Genomic DNA, 23,225 nt, shown 5'->3' with positions numbered 1-23,225 from the left:
TTAATTCTATGCTCATGTGCAATAACAATTAATTAAACGTTTAATCTTTCAATAAAAATAGTCGATATACGCTTATATTAGAGAAAATTTTAGTAATATCGATATACATAAATTGGTTTTTATTCAAACGTCCTTGCATCGACGGAGTTTCAGCAATGGTTTTCAATTTCGTACTACATTTTGCGGTTAACCTCAGCTGTAGAAATGCTTTCCAAAGAGTTTAGAAACTCCAATGAATCAAATTTATAATCAATGTTTTTGAACTTCTACATTTATTTGAATTTATTATAACATTATTTTTTTAACACTGTTCTTGATCTTGCTACTTTTAATGTGCTAAACTAGTCAGTGACAAGTTGGTAATATTAGTTTTGGTTATTGCATATTTTATTATAAACTACTAAACACTTGAAAATGTATATACTCAACAAGAGAAAAAGAGAATATCACAATCATTAATAATACTGCCTCATATATCTCAAAAGCGCGTGATTCTGTGCGCACGTAAACATTTTTCAAACGCATTCACACGCTAATGGACAAAAAATCAATAATATCGTCTATGAACAGGTGGAGGTGCATTTGAGTGAGCCCTCTGCAGTACAGCCAAATGGGCAGCTTTAGCTTCCGCGACCTCTGGAGTGTCGATCACACGTCCATCTTGAGCTAGAGGTGCCGGTGGTCCCTGATACGTCGATTGACCATCGTAATGACCTTCGACACTGCCACTAGACTCGTCGTCGTCGCCGCTGTAAGCTCCGTAATCGTTATAATCGTCCTTGTTGCTCGATGGACCGGCTTCGTAACTGCGAGATGCTGCTTGACTGAAGGCAGCATAATGAGCGGCCTTGGCCTGAGCCACCTCTGGTGTGTCGATTACTCGACCCTTTTATTTTTTCGAAACAAGCACGAAATGGAAAGTTAGAACTAGATGATAACTCTTACAAGATGGGTTATAGGCTTGGCAAAAGGCCTTCCCATTTAATATCGTGAGACTGGTAATTTCATCAGCTGCTGTTAGCCGTGTGAAAGTAAACTGCACGCGGTCTCTTTTTATTTTGCCTCTTCATTCGCGACTCTTTCTGTTCTCACGAATCGTTTCTGTACTTGCTAACTTGATCACGAACGGTGGTAGACGGAAAATTTCGAATATCCATTCGATTTTGGTTTGATTGTTCTTTTAATTATTGAAAAATCGAAGAAAATTTTTTGTATATGAATTCTATTCATCAATTGTTAATCAATTATGTCATTATGAATATGTTAGCTGTTTGTTAGTTAAATACACAATCGCAAGAAAATAGAAGAGGCGATGAATGGCTACTGATTTATAGAACTTGTAAAATAAATTATTCGTAGCTACTGAATAAAAAGTGATGAGCAAACGGTAAAGTATTAATAGATTAACAAAGGCACGATTGTCAAAGTGTGTCGCATATGTTATAATCTTAAGAAAGCACCGGGAACGCGCAGCACGTGCAAATAAAAATTTGTAGCTATAAAAATCACAAATGTGAAATGCTCTGTAGCTTTAGACAGTTTATGAGTTAAATGCGTTTGATTTTGAATGATTTATTGAAAAATTTATTACGTGAGAGAAACATTATTGTGTGTTACTATGATATACATTGTAATGCGCCTCGTTAGTAAATATTTGCACTAGATATTTTTACTGTAAAGTAAAATAACTTTATGCCTCGAGTCTGACACTCATACAGCAAAACTAATTAACAAGTATGACGTCGTTTTACATTCTAGTCATTCTTGGCTAAACTCTTAAAAATACGACAAATTAATACTCTGATAAAATTCGATGGAATGGAATTTTGCAGCGACTATCAACAAAAATCGAATAATTAGTTTGAATGAAAAATATCTTTATCACGCATTACCTAATCACGTGCGTATTCTGTTTTAGAGTACAGCTAAATCATGTTAGTAGGAAAATACGTTATTTGCGTTATTCAATCGATTTTATAGACTAATTAATTAACAGAATTTCTTTTATTTGTCAACGATTCAGGAAGCTTTCTTAACATTGACTAGTTATATATCCCAGTTGTTTTAATTTTAATAAAAAAAAAAGAAAGAGAATTTCATCAAGTAGTATAATCACATAAAAAGGATTTCAAAGAGTTTTTAGAGCGAACTTTGCCGATTGGAAGGCACAGATAAAAATTCAATTAAGCAATTTCCGACTCATACCAGTCTCCATTTATCTTTACTAGTAATGATACGATGTTAGAAAGTGATAATACATTTTTTCGATTATTTCACACTCACATCATGAGCTAAGGGTGCTGGAGGTCCTTGGTAGCCATAAGGTCCATGCTGAATCATAGCACTATAGAAGCCTGGATTTGAGTAGGCACCGTGAACTTGATTGACAGCACTCAGAGAGTATGGGTTGAGAGGTCGCGACGCAGCTTTTGAGAAGGCAGCTAAATGAGCAGCTTTGGCTTGAGCTACTTCAGGTGTGTCTATCACTTGACCATCTTGACCAACCGGTGCTGGAGCATAGTAACTCGCTGGACGGTGATATGGTCTAGATAGACAACCTACCACGCATAGTAGAAGGGTAACTACAGATACCTGTGATATATACAAAACGAAAAAAAAATTAAAATTAGATATGTGCTAGAACTTTGTAAAAATTATTTTATCAATTGCATTTATCTGCCTTATTGCGAGTAAAATGCTAATTGCCTGGAAAGTGAATCACGATAACAGTCGTTCGATTGAGTCAATTAGTGATTTTTTAGCTGCTGAAAAGTATATGGAAGTTTGCAATAATAGTAGAAATTATTTTGTCAGAAACTTTGGTAATAGAGAAAACACGCTTGAATTTTCCACTTTATCTAACTTTTCAAGCAATTTGAAAATGTTTAAATTATTTCTTTCAATCATTGATAATCTTATATCGCAGTGACGATGAATATTCTAGTTTTAATTATAATTAAGAATAGAAAACTTATATAACAAAAATTTCATGTTGAGGATGGAACGATTTAAATTATTACTCTTCGAGAATTTCAATTGTCCCACCCATAAATTATGGTTCTTGATCATGCAAACGTCAACAAGGCAGGAAAAGCCATATTCACCCGCACAATAATCACTTCAATAGTTGAAATACCGAAAAAACAATCAATTGTTTCCAAATTTCACGACTAATCAATTTGACAAAAATTAAATAACTAGTTTTTATTAATATAGCCGCATATTACTCAAAATTCATTGAAATATTTTGAAAAAAAACAAGCGATTATAAACAAATCACTCACGAGGGAGTCCATGACTATCGAGTACCGCTTGGTATATCACCGGAATCACCCGATTCTTTTTGATTTCTGTTGTCTCGCAAGTCCTCCATCGGCTTTATATATCCACGGGCAATCGGTATAATTATTGCTCAAGTGAGAAGCATTGTCCCCACGAGACTATCCACAGCAGAGGGTTTTCTAAGTCTATAGGTAGAATCACTGGACCGAACAGTTGCACACAGGTATTCGGAGTTTCGCAGCTTGAGCGTGAAAGTTATACGGCGCACTAGCTGAACGATGACGACGACGCTTGGATCCATAGCTCACCTTTCCAATTACGCACCTTCGATGATTTAATTAACCCAATATTTCGGTAATCCGACCAAATTTCTTTTTCCTTTTTCGAAACACCTCTAAGCTGTTATGTTGTCATAACAGTTTTGACAGGGCTCTATAGTTACGTCTTGTTATATGATCTGTGTCGAATCTTTTTGCTAAACGTTTTTTGCTACCTGAACGCACTGATACCGTATAATTGCAGTATATGTAAATTGATTTTGCAAGTGTTATGTACCAATTGAAACACCGATCTATACTTTCTAGACTACAAATGAAAATTTAGGAAAGCAACAGCCATATAAGTGTATACACACATGAGCTGTAATCTTCAACACCCCGATTACAACAGAGAACTAAGGCGTGCAGAAATCTAGTACGCATCGCTCGATAATTAGGCTCTCTCTTTCTCTCAAACCAATTAAATTGAGAGCTCCTCGATGCGCGACCTACAGCACGTCCTTGACTTGCTCCATACATGTATAATGCTAGCTCCCTACACGCTTGGGCGCGTAATACGCATATAACCACGCGCAATAAAGAAGAAACAGGGGATAGGCGTGCGTGCGAGCCAATCAATTTCTATATTCGCACCTCCATATACTAGCTTCGCAAAGTTTCGCAAAAACCAATGTTCCGCTTACGATTCAAGCTTGAAATCGTGTCACGCGCGCACTAAAGAATTCTATCACGGATGGCAAGCCTTTCATTTATGTTCATTCATCGCTGCATGATAGAACCTTTATTCAAACAAGAAACTCGCTTTTATTTATTAAATAATCTGTTATATTTTTACAGCTCTCGATAAAATTCTTGCTAGCCGACTGATCAGTTGCTAAACACGTTTGCTCGACAGATCATTAAATAATCACTCAATATGATAAACAATATATGAAACGATATGATGTATCTAAATTTGACATATTAATTTATAATAATTGTGCATATTATACGGAGAAACATTTTTTCTTGATAATGAGAAATTACGGTTTATGAAATATCAATCGACTCTCTTTATGATTTTAAGAACTTTGAAGGAGTTTAAATGTTGAACAGGACGCGGTTGCATAAAGGATTTTATCTTTGTTTATACCAATACTATCCCTCAATTTTTCAATAACTACGTTATATCTTTTCATTTGAACCGGTATGAATAAATAAATCAGGAAGAAATCATGTAAATTGCAAGTTTCATTTGAAAGATTTTGTTCGCACTTCCGTAAAATTCTCATATATTTGACTATCATTATTATATAAGTAGCAGCGGCAACTATATAAATACGGCGAACTGGATAATGACAACTTTCCATAAAAGAACATCAAAACATAAACTTGACACATTTCTTCATGAAAATGCTTGCATTTCCTGTCTCTCATTCAAGTACACTTTTATGAAATTGCTGTTGAGATATACAACTACGCATTCGCGCTAATGCGCACAAGTGTTTCTAGAAAATCGCAACACCCTTGCGCGCTTATATAAACTTTATAACTGATTGAATAATTGTTGAGTCGCGAATGTACAATTTAGCAACTCCCACTATAAGAAATACAAGTGCACTACCGTTGAGCCATTTTTGTGCATTCGTCGATATATTATAATTATGCGAGTTCTTTCACTTTTTACTACGATCGAAAAATCGCATTTCACCTGATAAATCGTGTATAACTCACATTTTGTTATACTATAACTTGTTATAAATCGATATCTTATGAACAATGACAATATCTCAAACGACTGTTCATTATTATTTGTGTGATTTATATTCTGCTACGTAACGGAAGTTTCAGTGGGCTCCCAGTGTAGATCTTACAAAATTCGTAGTAAACATGTGTGTATAATATGAATTGTCCATTCAATTTCCTTATTAAAATGATTAAAATGTCTTCGTTAATATTAACTATCGATAAAAAAGTTACGTACCTCCCCTTTGTGCTGTCAAGAAAATTCTCCAACGAAAATGAATAATTGCTTCAAAACTCGATATAGAAATACTATTACAACTACCAGTGGTAATTGATTTTTACGTGCAACAGAATATGACCAAACCATAGTGAAAATAATAATTGTTTCGAAAACAAAATTTTTTTATGTACTCCTTGCTAACTATGGCTACAAAAAAAAGTATCAAGATTACGACCAGCCGAACGTTAAAAATGAAACATAAAATGCATACAACGACGACTCGGCCACTATCACAAAAGACACGCCTACTTTCGCGCCCTTCTTACATCAATACACATTCCACTACTTCCTTGCTATTACATACTCCACATAGCTTGGAAATTGTGTGCGATCGTAGACGCGTTGAGTGTACCGTCGCAATGCAATTTCGTTTCTGCTGTCCTATCCTGTCATCAGAACTGGACAATTCTTTTTTCCTTTCAATTCATTTCTTCGGTTGATATAGTATGTTGCAGGTCTGGATCATTTTTTTGGTTTTCTTTGATTAGTCCTTTGGAAGTTCTTGAAACGTAGTACTAATGATTGCTCTTAATTTCTATGTAAAAATAATTTTCTTTGTGCACATTAATTTCAACGGAAACTTCGATTTCGTTGAAATTTTTACACACTTTACAAGATAATTTAAAAAAAAACATGAAAGATTTTCATTTGCAAAGCCACAATTGCGAGCTTTATAAAATAAATTCCACACATGCCGTTTATTCGTTTCATTAAACAGAGGTAGTGATTCGTTTCCTATGCGCTCTGGGCTTAGAAGAATGTTTGCATAAGTCTGACTTTTTACTCTTGTATTACTTACACAAACTTCTGGTAGTCGAGACCCTTAAGAAAGTAATTAATGAATTACGTACCAATACACCTACGCTGGTATTAATCGTTTAGATTGTTGATCAATATAGGTTGCACTTTTTGAGATGAAAAGTCATTATTATTTTCTGAAAAAAATGATTTATAATTAATTTAGAATTATACCTGATTTCGTTGCTGATTACTGAAAGGGATTATACCGTATGTTTACTGTACATTTCTATCAATATGTAATCTTTGATATTTCTTACGCAAAGCTATCTCCTATAGCTCTTAAAACTCACTGCTGAAAAATGAATGACACGCACATTACCACAGTTCTTGTATCTATAAATCACGAAAAATATATTAGCACGTTACATTTACCAATTAAATCAAAATAAAGAAATTCTGTAAAATAAAAGAGATCATTTTTAAAGTATTCAAATTATTTTCTTGCTCATACTTTTTACTAGAATTTTTAAAAACGGAATATACTATTCAATATGATAGACTTTCGTTTATTTTTTACTGTCTACACGTCGTAAATAGTTGCAGCTCGAAACCCTTTATTATAACACGGTGAAAAAAATTTTTATTATTTTACAAATTTATGGAAATTGATTTTTATAATTCTTATATAACATTTTTTCATAAACGTTGACAGTACTGATTAAAATATTTTATATTGAACTGCATTCATAACAATTTAAGCAACCGATTATGTTAATAAATAAATAACAAATTGAAAATGGTATACAAAATTATTGATATATAATTCTTAAGACTTCGACCTGCGAAAATGATGGTGATATTACTTTTTCCATGAAAGAGAATGCTAATTAAAAAATGAAATTGTAAATTTCTAACCAAGTATTTAAATAATTGAATATTCTCACTCTAATGATAATATTACAAGCCTTATTTATCAGCGGCGCGGTAGGACTGTCACCTTAGCTGGTACGCCAATAATAAAGCAAGGTACAACTCGTGTTTTTTTGTCTTTTCTCTCCAGGTAGATTATCTTTCGTGTGCCTCGCACGTACGTTTATATTCTAGGCGTGAATGTACCTACCTTGAAGAAAAGAGAGTAAGAATGAAGTTGCCAAACATATTATAGAGCTCGGCCGATTTGAAGTGTTATTGCGTGAAAATAATCGCGTTCGCGCTTACATGCGCATAATGCTCTCTCTCTCTCTCTCTCTCTCTATGTGTGCATTGCATAGGCTACAGGGGTCTGTCGTTGGGATAGTGGTGGGGAAGTCCACGTGCAGCAGGCTTACTTTTACGAAGGGGGCCCCCTCAATCCTACGAGGCACCTTCGTATACATGGATCTTTATTGTTTCTCCTGCTATATAAACTGTTTCCAGCCACTGCACCGTCGTAGAACTCAGCACGAGCGCTAACCAACGAACATGAGGCTCCTCGTGAGTACACCTCTTGTTTATACAACTTCGTAGTAGCTTGCTGGTGATGGTTACATATACACCTGTGCTTTGGAGTTTTCGTTTGTATATCGAAATTTTGCGTAGTTTGGTGGTTTTTTGGAAGCGCGCAGTTTTTGCGTTTTCATTTTCATCGAAATTTTTTTTTTAATTTGCGGCGTTTTATCAACTTAGTGCGCGATAGCATATTTAAAAGCTGTTTAAATGTTGTGTTTTTTTTCTAGTTATCCTTTACCAAATTATTTTTTTTTTCAAACTTTTAATATTAGAAGTTCGATATATTTTAATAGTAGTTCTTCTACTTTGACATGGTACTGAGGTAGACGATAAAAACAATATTTATTTTAAAGTTATAATTATTTCATACTAGAAAAATGTTAGTTTTTCCATTTCAAAATAAAAATTGAAATCGGCAATAGTCGGTCTGGCTAAATAACCACTAGCTACATTGAATAACTATAAAATATTTTAAATAATATAATAATAATACCAGTAATATTTCAATATCATTAGTTTTGCTCGACATTGAAATTAAATGCTAGAGACATTTCATGGGTTAGCATAATATGCAAACTTAATCGTACGTTTAACGTGTGCAGTAAGTCATGTGATTAAAAGTATTTACTCAGCACGACAGACCAAACTCACAGGCGTGAAGTCATGAAATAAAATATCATTTGATCAGATTGAATTTGACGTTTAGCCTTTAAGTGAAAACTTGATTAATTATTAAAATGTTTCATTCCACGTTTTTTTGAGTTTAATGAAATTGATAATGAATTGTAAAACAGATCCGTTGTTGTATGAGTGTTGTCAATAAAAATACTTATTATTTATTGAATTTTTGTAACAAAATGTAAAGTTACAAGTGAAAACATATTTTTCTTTGTTTTATACATGAAAAGTAATTAGACTAAAAAAAGTAACATAGTTGGCTTAGCGAATTTAGTTAAAAAATATACCGTTTCCCATCGCAAATTGTCTTATCAATCCTCACGTGTTTCTGTTTGATGCGTCTAACAATAACAATAGAACAATTAACACAATTGATATAGCAAGTACAACAGAGATGCTCTTTTCCATTTTAGATTGTCTTGTCAACCCTCGCAGTGGCGGTCCTTGCCCGACCAGAATATCATCATGGTCCCGACGTACACTCGTTCCAGGCGTACCACGGACCTCTGGCTCCACTCGCACACGACGGTCGAGTAGTCGACACTCCCGAGGTAGCCCACGCCAAGGCAGCCCACTTCCACGCTTTCAACGAGGAATTGTCCAAAGTCCCTCACGGTCCTGATCTCCACCACGACTACCACGAAGAGCACCACGAACCAATCGTACACCACGCTGTCGCTGCCCATCACCCAGTTGCTGCTTACCACCATCCAGAACCTGAACACCACGCGTACCATGGACCACCAGCTCCCCTTGCTCATGATGGTCGCGTCGTCGACACACCCGAGGTAGCTCACGCAAAGGCCGCTCATTTCCACGCCTACAACGAGGAGCTATCAAAGGTCAGCCATCATCCCCATCACGGTGGCCCTGAGATCGCATACGGCCACTACTAGGTGTCTCACAATGCCTGGCTATAGCGCATACTATGACGATTAAGCAGCGATTAAACTTACTCATTATCTGTATACCTCCATTGACACGTACATATCATGCATATATTTTACATATACATTGACGCATACACACATTCACAGATCTGCACTTGACCGGTTCTCGTTTCGCCTGTCACGATCTTGCGCGCAATCGCCTTTTGCTCGACGGTTTTGGTTTTGACATTTGAACATTCTTGTCGTGCAATACTCAGCTCAAATATTATTTACAGTTGATATTTGTACTCGATACGATTTTGGCTACGGAACATGTGACAGTTACTAACAACGTATATGAACGAGTGTAAATATGGAATGAATCATTGTGTGAGAAATGCTAATAATAATGTTTGCCATCTCCTTCTTTTTCTCAACTTTCGTAGGAGCTTTTTATGTAGCTTTAGATCTGTTTCTTCTCTTTCTCTTTCTTCTTTCCATCTATTGTATCATATCTGTCTGCAAACATATTACTCAGCACGTAACAAGGCATAGAAAGGTTGTTGGCAAGCCTATAAGTTTAAGAGTTGGTAATTTTATGTGTTTTCAGTAGAGGAAACTGGCTTAGGTACGAGAGAAAGAAAATGTAATGCGAACACGTTAGTTCGATTATTGAAGGACTTTGATTTTTGTAAATGTCACACGGAAACCTTTGCTGTATTGCCAATTGAAAATATATTAAATATTGCTCTTGTTTAAACAAAATCAATGTAAAATACTATTGCACGCCTTATTACGACGACGTATTTTCTAAAAGCCGTGTCTTCGTGCTAAAAGAATTGTACACACACATTCACCTGAAAATCATACTCCATAGACTTTATCATTTTTTTAGATGCCTTTCTATTCGGCATCATACAATGTTTTTCCTTTAACTTCATTAAGCCGCATTTAATGATGACTGGATTACAAATTGTGCTTTTGCTTGCTTGGAAGAAAATTGTTTCATACATATTGTGTAAAAAAAGCCTGAATACCATTTTCTCGCATTTTTGTTAATATTGTACCCAAATATATTATGTATATGTTAAGAGGAAGCAAATATATTTTTGATATTAAAAATCAAATCCGTCGATAATAATAATTTCAACTTCTACCCTTGTTGAAAAATTGAATTATTGATAGTTTTTCTATTAAAATAAAGCTATCCATATGCATCACTTATTCAGTGTTAATTAAAACACCTGGTAAGAAAGCTCTCAAGACAATTAATTTTGTCCTTCAACCCATCATACTTTGAAAATATAAATTACAAATCATGTGATAACGTGTAAATAGTTTATATCAAAAAACTAATTCACAAAGCTGTATTCCAATCGTGCAGGTTTCAATAAAAATAAATCGTTTAGAACTTTTATCTCGTATTGTAAAAAAATATCTTTGCATGATATAAACTTTATTTGTTATTTACATCATTTAAACATTTGAACGACATTTAATAAATTTCGTTTTTATGCATTATTGTATTTATTACATTAGTTTTCTTTTTTGAAGCGTGTTATATATTACTAAGAAACACATCAGTATGCAAGCGTAAGTTCGTAGAGAAAAAAAGTACCTACAACTTTATCACGATAAATAGAAATAACGAAACAGGTAAAGGAGAGCGGACTATATTGAAGAAGTGTAATATAATTAGGACTTAAAATCATAAATCTCTGGGTTATGCCGCCGTTGTCGTCATGTACGTCGCAACTATATTATCAATCACATTACATAACGAGAAAGCCTAACACGCATTTGTAAATTTACTCTGTGTGTGTGTGTGTGTGTGTGTGTGTGTGTGTGTGTGTACATGTGCGTGTGTATGAGCACAAGCGCTGATAACAACAAACATGAATTGTATAACGAGCGTCACGCAATAGGAGGCCGGTCTCGTTTGCAAACTTTCCAAATGGTCCTACTGATTGCCTTTGACTTCAAATATCAAAGTACCATAGCTTTTTTTATAACAGATGAATGTGTTACAGTTTAACTTCGCATTGACCTTTAATGATTTTGTTAAAATTATTCTTTATTTTTCATAATTTTTTGTAGTTTAAAATTTTGATTACAATTTTGCTGACATTACATTGTTTTTGAAATTTGCAAAATACCGTTGTTATTTTAAACAATTAATATCTTGCATCAATACTTTTCACCTTGCAACTTTCTCAACAATATTTGAAATATTTTTTAATTTGAATGTCATTTTTGAACATTTTGATATTTTTGATATTTGAATATCATGTAGATACTTAATTACTTTTATCAGCTTTTTCATCGGCATACGATTCTTATGTTTTCTATGCAGAGTTGCAAAGTTTCAATCATTTATTTTATTTATGAGTTAGGCATAAATATTATATAATAAGTCATATAGGGCTTTCTGGAGCGGAAAAATGAAATCATCAACAATTATTTTGCTGATAATAGCATTATGTGCATGAAAATTCAGTTTGGACTGAAAATAATTTGTTACTTGGGATATAATTACGAAGCTCCAAAGGTCTAGTCTAGGTATAAAAATGTTGCATCAAGACTAAAAATGACCTTACTCCTGGTACGAACACCCGTCATTTATTTACCTGTATCTGTGTGTAATAGTAAACGATATATGCGAGAGTCGAGATCACACGATTGATCGCCGGACACAATGTGTCTGCAGCTACGGCATTTCACCTTCGTTGAAGCCGGTTACCGCCTTGCTCGCGTCGCGAGCACGTGCACAACCTGTGCCTACCATAAGACAAGAATGCGGCACTCGCGATTTTTGCAGCGGCAATGCTTTTCGCTAGTATACACATACACACGTACGCGCAGAGCTCCAAGGTCACACGATCGACTGGAGCTCTATAAATCGATACTTGTCCTGGTCAGCGATAATAATTTCACATCTTGCGCACTAGCCTGTTGCTGTACTATTCTGTATGTGCACCGTGCAATTTAGCGTGAAATCCGAGAGGAAAAATAGGAACAAATGCGACTACAGTTTAGTTTTGCAAAATGCACTCTAATGAACAAAGTATATGAAGCGATTTGAAATTATAACAGATAAGTGTTGGTGAACGTGCGGTAGTAGTATTTCGATTTGTTATATATGCGCTGATTACCAGGATAAAGCACCGCGAGTGGATAGCTTTTCCATGTAATTAAACGCTCGCGTATACGCGCTTTGGCGGAATTCGGAGAAATGTATGCTTGATTTATCGCTCAAGTTATGATGTTCGAGTTGGAAAATTAATAACTCGCAGGGAGCTTACTGCATTAATGGCCTGTAAATCTATTAGTGCGGAATTGTTAAACGGCTTGTTTATTTTTTCTTCGCTTTTTTGGAAATTTTTCAAACTTTTTTTTTCATTGACAATTTACATACAGATTACCTGTTGATTACAAACTACAGAAATAAATAAATAGGAGAATGCTCTATCTATTGACTTTATTACATAAGTAACATACATTTTCATTGTGAAGTATTGCATGAATCTTCTTTGATCGGATTAGTGAACTATATAATAATTAAAATTAAATTAATTCATCAGACCCTACTCAGATAAGCTAATCGGTGATTACAACTTTATGATGGTTAATATTTTTATAATTTAGAATATTTTGATATTTGTTAGATTTTTATTTAAATAAATACAAATTATTATAGCACACCTATAAGTATCATGAAGAGGATTTTTGTATCAGAACATCATTTATAAGTATGTAAATATTATCTAAATTCAGTTTAAGAGATTTAATATTCAGTAATTAACGAACAATTAACAAAAGTGATTCACGGTATTATAGAAATGAAAACCATTAATTTATAACGACGCTTTATTGATTACATATTAAGATATGTCTCATGGGGCATGTGATAATTAGCAAATAATAATCTAGATTGTTCTGGTAAACGGACCGACCAGTATCTGTAATTAAATGCGAATTTTCAATGTTACTGTAGAATGTCTTCAAGTGCGTGTTCTTAAGGCTCCCTCTATCGTAATACTTTTGCAAATACTTGAACAACGTACGTATGTAGTTACCGATAAATGTTTAAATAGTACTGTATAGTAATCAAATTTAATACGCACACGCGCGCGTATGTATGTATGTATGTATGTATGTATGTATGTATGTATGTGTATATATATATATATATATATATATATATACATATATATATATATATATATATATATAGTTGAAATTTGTACAAATGCTTAAATAGTTGCAATATTTTTTCATTAAAATTTATATTTCGTATATTCTGAAAGAAGTTAATAATATTATATAAATATCACACCTATTATAAAAAAGTAGAATGCAATAATCTACAGAAAGAAAAACTATTCATTCTTTCAATATGTTTGAAATATTCGTTAACATACTTTTGTTCAATTTCGAAGAAAGTCATATTGGTTTAAATTTGGGTGGTGAAAATATGGATTGGATCTCAATATGAGTGTATACTGCAAAAGATATTGGCAAAAATGTTTTTAAGTCAATGCATCTTTCAGTTTTTGTACAATTCTTGTACGTTCTTTCATGTGTAATTTTGTAAGTTTTTTCGCGTGCAATTGATGTACCAGTGGAAGCGTATTGATTATTGAAAAACATTTCTCAATGTGCGATTCTAAATTTATAACTTACATTGAATGAAAGGAGAATATGTGACATATGTTAAGCTATCTTTTGAAAAATTTTTAATTACTAAATAATTTTATTATTACTGTGTATTCCTATTAAAATAATGGAACCACGAAGCAAGAAACGCCTAATTCAAAAAGTAATTAGAATATAATAATTACTTTATATCCATATATCAATACAGTAAAATTTGAATCGTCAAATTATATAAATTTAAATTTAATTCACAAATAAATCAATATGATTTACTCCAACTTTTATGTAACAGAATTCAAAATAAAAATTATTTGATTATCTTATTAAATCGACTTTTTTTTATCGATTTGCTATAACAAATTTTTAGAACAATGATTTTGCTGTAGCGTTAACCAATTACAATGTTCCTTTTGGTCGTATAACTTGATAGACAGTATTATGTCAAGCCGTAGGCGCTATAAAAATAAATCATTGCCAGAAAATTATAGTCCAACATTTTTGCGAAATTGGCGTATTATTTGAGAACAATTGCTATTTTTTTAAACATGACAATTAAAGTTCTGCATACCGCCATAAAATTACATAATATCTGAACGATAAGAAATAGTAATCATCCAATATATGGTAAGTAAATCACTTATGAAAGATTATAAATAGATTCTTGCTGTAAGTAGGATTTACGAATATGAACATTTAATTAACCGAAAGAATCAATAAAACTAACAAATGAATTTTTAAATTATCTTATTTGTTCGATATCCAGCTAAAAAATGCTTTAAGCAAAAAAATCGTCAATCAAATTCAACACAAATGAATTGCTCGTTTTACAATCTAATGATGTAGATAATTATGCATTACGATTATGACAATTATGCATACTTATATAAAATACTACTCGCTTTTACTTATTTGTTTCATGTTCAAGTTGACGAAATATTAATTTCTAAATCTACTGAAACCTGTTACGAACATTAGATCAATCGATCGATGAATGAAAGTAGTTCAGACGAATTTCTTATTTCTTATCCTTATCCAATTATTTTCTTATATAAATACATACACTGGCTGTATCATTATTAATATTTACCAATTTTTGTGATAAATTCATATGATATGCTAGTAATTATCATTCCTAAATAATTTTTGTGGCGTTCAAATTTGATAACTGATTTTTAGAATATAAATTTTTAGAACTAAATTATTGTCAATAAACGAATGTTAAGTGGATAAATTAGCTTAAGTTTTTAAATTATTTTTAAATTATTTTATGTAGAAGTAGTTTTTCTTTCATTTGTCCAGGTATTTTGATTTCTTACAGCGCTTTGAAAGGAAACAGCAATGCATGCTAATACCGCAGAAAATGATGCAATAACATTAGTCTTAACGTGAACTCAGTCTGTTCAAGCTTGAAATGTCAAAATATAACATGCATTAAAACTTTGAAACTTTGTAAATAAACAGCGGTTGATGAATACTAATTAACGAACTATGTAAAGTATTTAACGATATCATAGTTGTAGCGATCGCTTATTAATTAAATAAATAAATAATGTAAGAATTGAAGGCTTTGTTGAACAATCATCGCGATTTGAAAATGTTTACATTTTGATAGTAGTGAATGTATCGTGAAATTTTTACTATATAGATGATAATTTTAATACTACTAAGATCATGTCAGTCGCTTACTGAATGAGTGATGGAAGTATAAAAGACTTCGTAAGGCTATTTGCAAAATTTTCTATTCCCATAGCAGTAAAATTTGGAACACGCAATTGATGATTTCAATACGTATGGCATAATCGCAAAAGCACGATGAGTTAGCTTGAATCGGTATAAATTAAAGTAGCTATACTCGCCGCCCTCGATGCGTCAGTAGCAAGCTGCTGCAGCAGCATCCGAAATGAATTCTTGGATACCACAGATAAATAGAAACACCCGACTCATCGGGTGGCGACTGACTAAATGTCAATGTTAATAGCGAACTGAAACAATGGGCTTGCGAGCAAAATTTACGCAAGGTATAGGTGAGAGAGAGAGAGAGAGAGAGAGAGAGAGAGAGAGAGAGAGAGAGAGAGAGAGAGAGAGAGAGATATGCATACAGGACAGAGGTGGAGATTGCAAAGGGGGCAGCGACATAGACACATACACATACGCACGCGTGCTTGCCATTATTCCGCTTGGGTGTGTTACAAGCTTGGGTCCCAAGTTGCAGGTCAGGACAACGGGCGCAGGGGTGGGGCGGCTATGTCCCCCCGAACTCGCGCTATAAATCGACGGATCCAGAGCGCCAGCCAGCATGTGCAACCGGGAACGCCGATCTAGGAGTACAGCGAGTCAGAGCGAGATTCCATACAATATGATCGCTATTGTGAGTATTTATTTCATTGACAACATTCCTTTCTATTTATTTGTGACAATTCTTGATGATGCAATTGTCTAAATTATTTCATTTATTCTATGCAGATTGCTAACATTTGGTTGGATTGAATGAGTAGATCTATAACTTGTTTTAAATGAGTACAAAGTATTATTATTTTAATTTTACCGTAAATTGTTTTTATTTTACGGTGATATTTTGATAATAAGAATAATCTTACGCTTATAAATTTTATATTTTACATCTAAATGCGCGAATTTTTGTTACGTAATGAATCTTCTGGTATAAAAAATAATTGTGAATAAAAGAGTTTTAGTTTATTTTATTATAATGTTCTTAAAACACTTTTGATTCCTTTCAAGAATTTATTTACAAATGAAAGCAGTATTTAAGTAGAAAATATGATCTTCCATTTCAAGAAAAATATTTTGATGTTCATTTTATTGAACAGTATATCTAGCGATAATTATTAGTTTTTTCCAAAAATTACGTAACATAATAAATATATAACAGACGTATAGACGATTGAACGATCTGGTAAATTTTTCACGTTGCCTTACCATACGATTTACCATAAGAACAATTCAACACATGATGTAACGATTTATCTAAATCGTATGTAGTTTTTCTCGCGAGCAACATGCAACTACTTATCTAGTTACAAGAAAGCACATTGACAGTAATTTTATATTACAGCTATTGGTTCGTTAATTAGCGAAGTGAAGAAAAGCGTGATATAACAAATAGCAGATTTCACCACAAGCTTTGTAAGCAAAGCCTTTGGTTTGTACGAAACAAACGATTTTCGATCATCGAGATTAGGCTCGTCAAGAAAACCACTTGTTTCGTCAAAAAATCTCACTGACATATGCGGTCAGTTATAGTTTTTATACCGAAAACCGGAAAGTTACGGTCAAGCTGCGTTCTTGAGGTTAGAGAAGTAAAAAAATCATTGAAATACCGACCAATTTGTCAATACTTACAGATTGAATAACAATAGTTGTTACGTTCAATTAAGAGTCCAAATAAAATTTTTTATTAAAACTTTCAATAGGTATAATTTTAGAATTTATATTTCGAAATCGTGAAAAAGTTTTTTTATCATAATGACTATTATTATTAACATTTTTTATAAATCGATCAGCAATTGTCAAATAAATAATCAGTCTCTTGTTCCATTCCAGCTTTTGCTTTCGCTGGTATCGACAGCCTTGTGCGCGCCACAATGGCCAGGCGGTCCAGCACACTATGCGTACCACGCGCCCGCTGCGCCCCTCGGACCTGACGGCCGTGTCATCGATACACCTGAAGTAGCCCAGGCTAAGTCCGCTCACTTTGCAGCTCTTGCCGAAGCCGCGGCGCGTGCACCTAAAGGTGGACCAGGTCCCTATGATGGACCTGCTTATGGTCCAGGACCATACCTTGGCGGTGGTTATGCGCCACACTACAGGTAATTTCTTACTTCTTGCTCGTAATTATTTTATCTGGTATACTTGCAGCCGCTTATTTACTTTGATTGTTTGAAATAAATTGCACACAACGTACTTTCCATTTTAGTTATAGAAAGTATATTTTATTATTGTGGAAAGATTGTGCCAATAGTCTGCTACAAATGATCAAAGTATATTGAAAGTTAAATATCACCAGCAATACTATTGTTTATTTATTAATGTACCATTAAAAGGTAGGATTGCAAAATGAATCTGAATTACAAAAATTTTGCAGTGGTCCACCTGCTCCCTTGGGACCTGATGGTCGCGTAATCGATACACCCGAGGTCGCTCAAGCTAAAGCCGTCCACTTCTCGTTGTACAGCGCGGAAGCTCAGAAAGCCGCTGCCGCAGGACCTGGCCCAACACCAGGCCCATACCCAGGTGGTCCAGGTCCATATAACGACGGCTCTTATAACCCAGCTCACGACTACTATTAAATAGCGAGCAATCGACACTTACATCACCCCAAACTAATACTCACCACAAGTAGCGCGCCTCTCCGCTTTACGGTCTTTTATAGTGGAAGCAATGGGTTCGATGATTCCAAATCCTGAGGGAATGTATAACGAAGCTGTCAAAGTACAAATAGAATATTGTCTCTGTACAAAAATACCTCTGAAACTTTGTGAATCTGTCTATTTCTCCTTCGCTGCAAGCAGACTTGTAGATTAAACTCAAAAGTTTCGATTTTTGTATAGAGGTTAATCGCTTGAAAGACAACAGCAATCAAATTTTGCTGGCAAGAGTTAGAAAGACAAAACATTCGTGACAAGATTGACACTTCGAAACCGGAAGTAGAATGTGAATGGTGTGACGTTTAAAGCTTTAGTTCGCCCTCTAGCCGACAATAAATTTCACTCGACTGTATGCAATTAGCAATCTTACGTAATCCAACATCATATCATGCATCCACATAGCGCACAATAATTTTTACTCTTTATCTACCTCTATATGCAAATGATTTTGGATTAACTATCTTATAAAAAAGGAAACATAGACTTTATTTCGTTTCTGTAGAGGCACGTGTAAATTGCACTTTACGCGAGAGTCTTAATCGATCGTTCACTGCTTTATCTCGCGTGCGAATTCGCAAAAGAAAGAGAGAGGGAGAGTTACTGTCTATAGGTCGTTTCGCAATTCTCAAAACGAATCACAGCATAAGTACAAGCGTACCACGAAGAGTGTGACATAAAAACAAGTCAAGGCGCATGCCACAGAGAGAGAGAGAGAGAGAGAGAGAGAGAGAGAGAGAGAGAGAGAGAGAACAAGAAAGAATTGCAGCGGTCATAGATCTGACTACAGGCACCTTCTGGATTACAAAGTCGCGGGGCGGCAAATCGTAAATCTTGAGTTGAGATATTTCGCGTTGCGTTTCGAGACAACGAGAAAATCGAACGATCGGGCAACGCCCAATAATTTTTTCTCTTTCTCGACATGTATATGCATCTCTCTCTCTCTCTCTTTCTCTCTTTCTTTTGCTTTGCAATGGATCTCCCACGTGCCTCCACGCGCTCCGTTCTAACGCGTACACGACTATTATGCATTCTTTACACCTCCATGGCGACACTTTCTGTATTTTCTCTTTCATCTGCTTTGTGCTCGATTGCTGGCTTGCCTTTTTCAACGGCAACCTTCAATTTCTTTTTTCCCGCACGGGGGTCATTAAAAAATTCCTCTTACGTCTATTTTTTAGCACTATCACTGTCTCTTGACTTACCATTATTTTCTCTCCTACATGTGAACTTCGGCTAATAGAATTTTTTATGAAAAGCGAGAGGAGTGCCTTCCTTTATCGACACAGTTTTTGGCGTCGATAGCTTTGTATGACTGCGAAAAAATTCCTTTATATTATGTATAAAAGTTTATAATTTTTATATATTATATAGCGTCCTTGTAATAAAAATGTGATTATTTTCTCAGAATTACTGCTTATTCTTTAAATCCTACACTTTATGATGTATATTCTTACTATATTTTGTTTACTTACATTTTTGAAGTAGAAGAATAACAGCAAACAAGTCAGAAATAAATTTATAAGAAAAAGAGTCTGTTCTATTGATGTGATTTCAAAGGATAATATGGTCTTTCAATTACAAGACAATATGCAATCAAAGTACACAACACAACTCTTATTTTCAAGACATACCAAACAAAAGTGCTAGATAATTCCTTGGCAGCATGAGAAAAGAATTTTTTTTTTGCTCGTTGTGATTACATTTCTTTACTCATAGTACATACAAATGAAAATGCCCGCTTTCACGTAACGATATACATTGTAGCGTACAGAAAGGAAAAAAAAATGCAAAACGATAGCATGGAGTGATATCCGTACGCGTAATTGTACCACGCACATGTTGCATAGGCAGGCGATATTGATTAAAGACGCCGATAGACTTATGCCGACAATGATATAAAAAACGGATAACCGGCCAACGTAATTATCGATAAAAGAATGGTTAAGAATAATAGCGTTAGATAAGGTAAGAGCCAAGGATTTCTCAGACAAGAGAATGATAAAAGGTTCGAAGTTCAAGTCCAGATGGTGTGCATATTTAATCAATCTCCCTCGTGCCTTGGAATTTCTCAGATAAATCGTGACAAGACTATTGAGATTTATTATGATAAATACTTGGTTTACAAACATTGTATGCGAAAAAATAAAAAAAGTTACTGTGGATACAAGAGTCGAAATAATCAAGCAAAGTTGAAAATTATAATATTTTTTAAATTATAATTGTTGCACAACGTAAATTTAATATTTTAGTTTTAAATTAAAAACTGAATAAAAAGAAGATGCTAATTAAATGTGGATTTTTTGTAACGTCAAGATCAGTTGTCCATAATCTATATCATTTCATCAGCTGAAATATAAACGGGACCGAAATATCTAATTTACAATTTTTTTTCAGTACGTATATATATATATATATATATATATATATATATATATATATATATATATATATATATATATATATATATATATATATAAAGACGCGTTCAGTCACGCTTCACGTGGAATGCGACGAAACAAGTGATTAAAAAAACTTAAGGAGTTACAAAGAAAGGAAGGGTTTACTGCATATAGAGCTGCTTTTGAATGTAAGCGAGTGCAGACAGTCGTTAGTCGCGTGCTCAAGTTTGCACGTGAGTGTTAATGTATGCTAACTACACTTATATGATTATGAGTGTGCGATAACAGTTTTCCATTTATATCTGTATGGTGTGCATTTCTTATTATTAAAGTACCTTTGCCATGTAATTGACAATTATAAAGAAACAACAGACTAATTAGAGATCTAACACTGAAAATTCGCTGTGACGTCGGAAAATACGACATGTTTCATTACGCTGTTTTTTTATCTAAACTGTCGTACAATAAAACCAAGATTAGTATAGGCTTGTTATTACTAAAGAGCTAAAAAGTTTGTCGACGTGTGTTGTGAAATCTAACTTTTCCTAGTAGATATAACTCTATTACTTTTCGGGTTAAGGAAAGAGTGAAGGCAGTGGACAAAAGTTTTAACGAGCTGAACTATAATTTTATTATAAATTTATTCGACTTAAAAATATTTCAACGTGCTACAGGACAACTTATAAAAGAGAAAAGAATGTGAGATGAAGGTTACGCAATGACAATCGATAACGATTTGAGTGAGTTGCGCTAAGCGAGTTCATCAGTCAGTCGCTTTCTTTTTTCCGTTTTTTTTTGGATTTTCCCTCTCCTGTTTTCCAGATTTCATGGGGTATCGCATGTTTTGGCTTTATCACCAATGACTCGGATTAGCCTACTGCTCCTGCTCGTGTCACGTGTCACGATTGGCTTACTGGGGGGGGAGGGGGCGACCCCGTCTTGAGCCGGTCAACCTTCGAGTTTTCTCTCGTTACGAGATTCGGAAAATCACGCTTCTGAACCTGCAAAGTTCTGTTTTCACGCCGTGACCAGGCTTTCGGGGAATGACTGAACAAAATAAGGAGAAAGTATAACAAACAGATAGATCTCATCGCATGTGTCACGAGCCTGTACCTTTTCGCCCGTACGTGCTTCTCTCATAGCATTAAACACCGAATCCGTTAATCGGATCAATCATCCTCCGGAACAATTACAGACACTTGCAAAGACCAAACTTATAATAACATTCTATCCCAGACACTTGGCGGAAATGACCATGACTCTCTTAACAACTTCACTTATCGATCGATGGCATTCGCTGATGACCTAGTTATGCTGGCTCACTTTGAGGTCAGTTTACGTATAATATCTGATCGATTATATGACGAGCTATCTTCGGACGTGTGATTTGGAGCTTAATAACGCCAAGTCGCTTACCGTGTTCATCTTGAGCTATGGTAAATCTAAAAAATCCGTCGTAGATGATAGAATGGCGTTCATCATCAATAGTCAGCCGGTGAGGTCTTTAAGCCGTGCAGATGCGTGGACCTATTTCGGGATTAACTTTACCGCCCAAGGTAGAGTCAACTCTTCTTTCAAAAGTAAGTTTAGCCCTCTACTATAGAGATTGAGCAAAACTCCACTGAAGCCCCAACAAAGAATCTTCGTATTAAAGACTATCCCTTGTGATGATGCGTCATCACAGAAAAACTATCTTACCTTACGCTAGCCCCACTCCCGATAGAAACATGCGACCGAACAGCTGTTGCCGCATAAGCTCACCCGCATATGTCCGAGATCTCGCGATTTATTATCCCTCGAGGTCTACCAAACCGATGCGCACGATCCTTACGCCCGCGTACAACCCCTCGCGCACTCACGACCCGGACCGACACTCCCCCAAGAAGCTAGACGTCCGTAAAGATTCCAGCTGGGATCAGCTGATCGCAAGCCACCGTCTAACTAGAGCAGACCTAGCTAGACCAAAGTAGGGGTAACCGAGCGCGTGAGAGCGAGCGAGACAACCGATACGAGAGCGATCGGACGCGAGCGAGTCATGAATTTAAAATTACTCATTACAAAGTAAGATTGATCTCAAAATGACTCTGGGGGTGGAGTGGGGGTCGTTTGAACCCCATACATATTACATGATTTGAACGTAAAATTTCCCGCTCTTTACAAATCCGGAGTCAAAAATAAGTGGTTCCATTTAAAAAAATGACTCTGACCTTGAAATAACCTTCAAAACCGACTTCAAGGTCAAAGTCATTGGTACCCGTAGATGTCCCCCATTATCCCCTCCAACTTTTGTCTGAAACATTTTTTCGTATGTGCACAAGCATCTGAGATATTGTCCACTATAGATTAAAATGGCCCACCCTGTAGATTCATCGCTAGTTTCCCTGACCGAACTTTTGAGCTTTCGTGCGCGAAATAAATGGTCCGGCGTTGCGTAATCGCGTTCG

General features: G+C 34.8%; 3 protein-coding genes across 3 annotated transcripts; 2 read left to right on the top strand and 1 right to left on the bottom strand.

The window, feature by feature from the left end:
• Nucleotides 1-547: 547 nt before the first annotated feature.
• On the bottom strand, nt 548-4,079 carry LOC131668667 (pupal cuticle protein-like). The gene is made up of 3 exons (XM_058943023.1): nt 4,053-4,079; nt 2,284-2,592; nt 548-886 (listed from the first exon to the last, which is right to left on the bottom strand). Exons 1-3 carry the CDS (start codon nt 4,077-4,079, stop codon nt 548-550), a joined length of 675 nt encoding a protein of 224 aa, XP_058799006.1.
• A 3,688-nt stretch (nt 4,080-7,767) lies between these two features.
• On the top strand, nt 7,768-9,442 carry LOC131668695 (histidine-rich protein PFHRP-II-like). Its single transcript, XM_058943067.1, has 2 exons — nt 7,768-7,779; nt 8,886-9,442. The coding sequence occupies exons 1-2, from the start codon at nt 7,768-7,770 to the stop codon at nt 9,366-9,368; spliced, it is 495 nt and encodes a 164-aa protein (XP_058799050.1). The 3' UTR covers nt 9,369-9,442.
• A 6,901-nt stretch (nt 9,443-16,343) lies between these two features.
• Nucleotides 16,344-18,438, top strand: LOC131668693 (pupal cuticle protein-like). The gene is made up of 3 exons (XM_058943063.1): nt 16,344-16,365; nt 17,559-17,824; nt 18,100-18,438. The coding sequence occupies exons 1-3, from the start codon at nt 16,354-16,356 to the stop codon at nt 18,302-18,304; spliced, it is 483 nt and encodes a 160-aa protein (XP_058799046.1). The 5' UTR covers nt 16,344-16,353; the 3' UTR covers nt 18,305-18,438.
• The last annotated feature ends 4,787 nt before the right edge of the window (nt 18,439-23,225 follow it).

Source organism: Phymastichus coffea, unplaced genomic scaffold (assembly GCF_024137745.1).
Source record: "Phymastichus coffea isolate CEN01 unplaced genomic scaffold, Cenicafe_Pcof_1.1 PCOF00082, whole genome shotgun sequence".
In the NCBI taxonomy this organism is placed as follows: Eukaryota; Metazoa; Arthropoda; class Insecta; order Hymenoptera; family Eulophidae; genus Phymastichus; species Phymastichus coffea.
The sequence above is the reverse complement of the archived record's forward strand: the minus strand, read 5'-3'. Positions and strand labels throughout refer to the sequence as shown.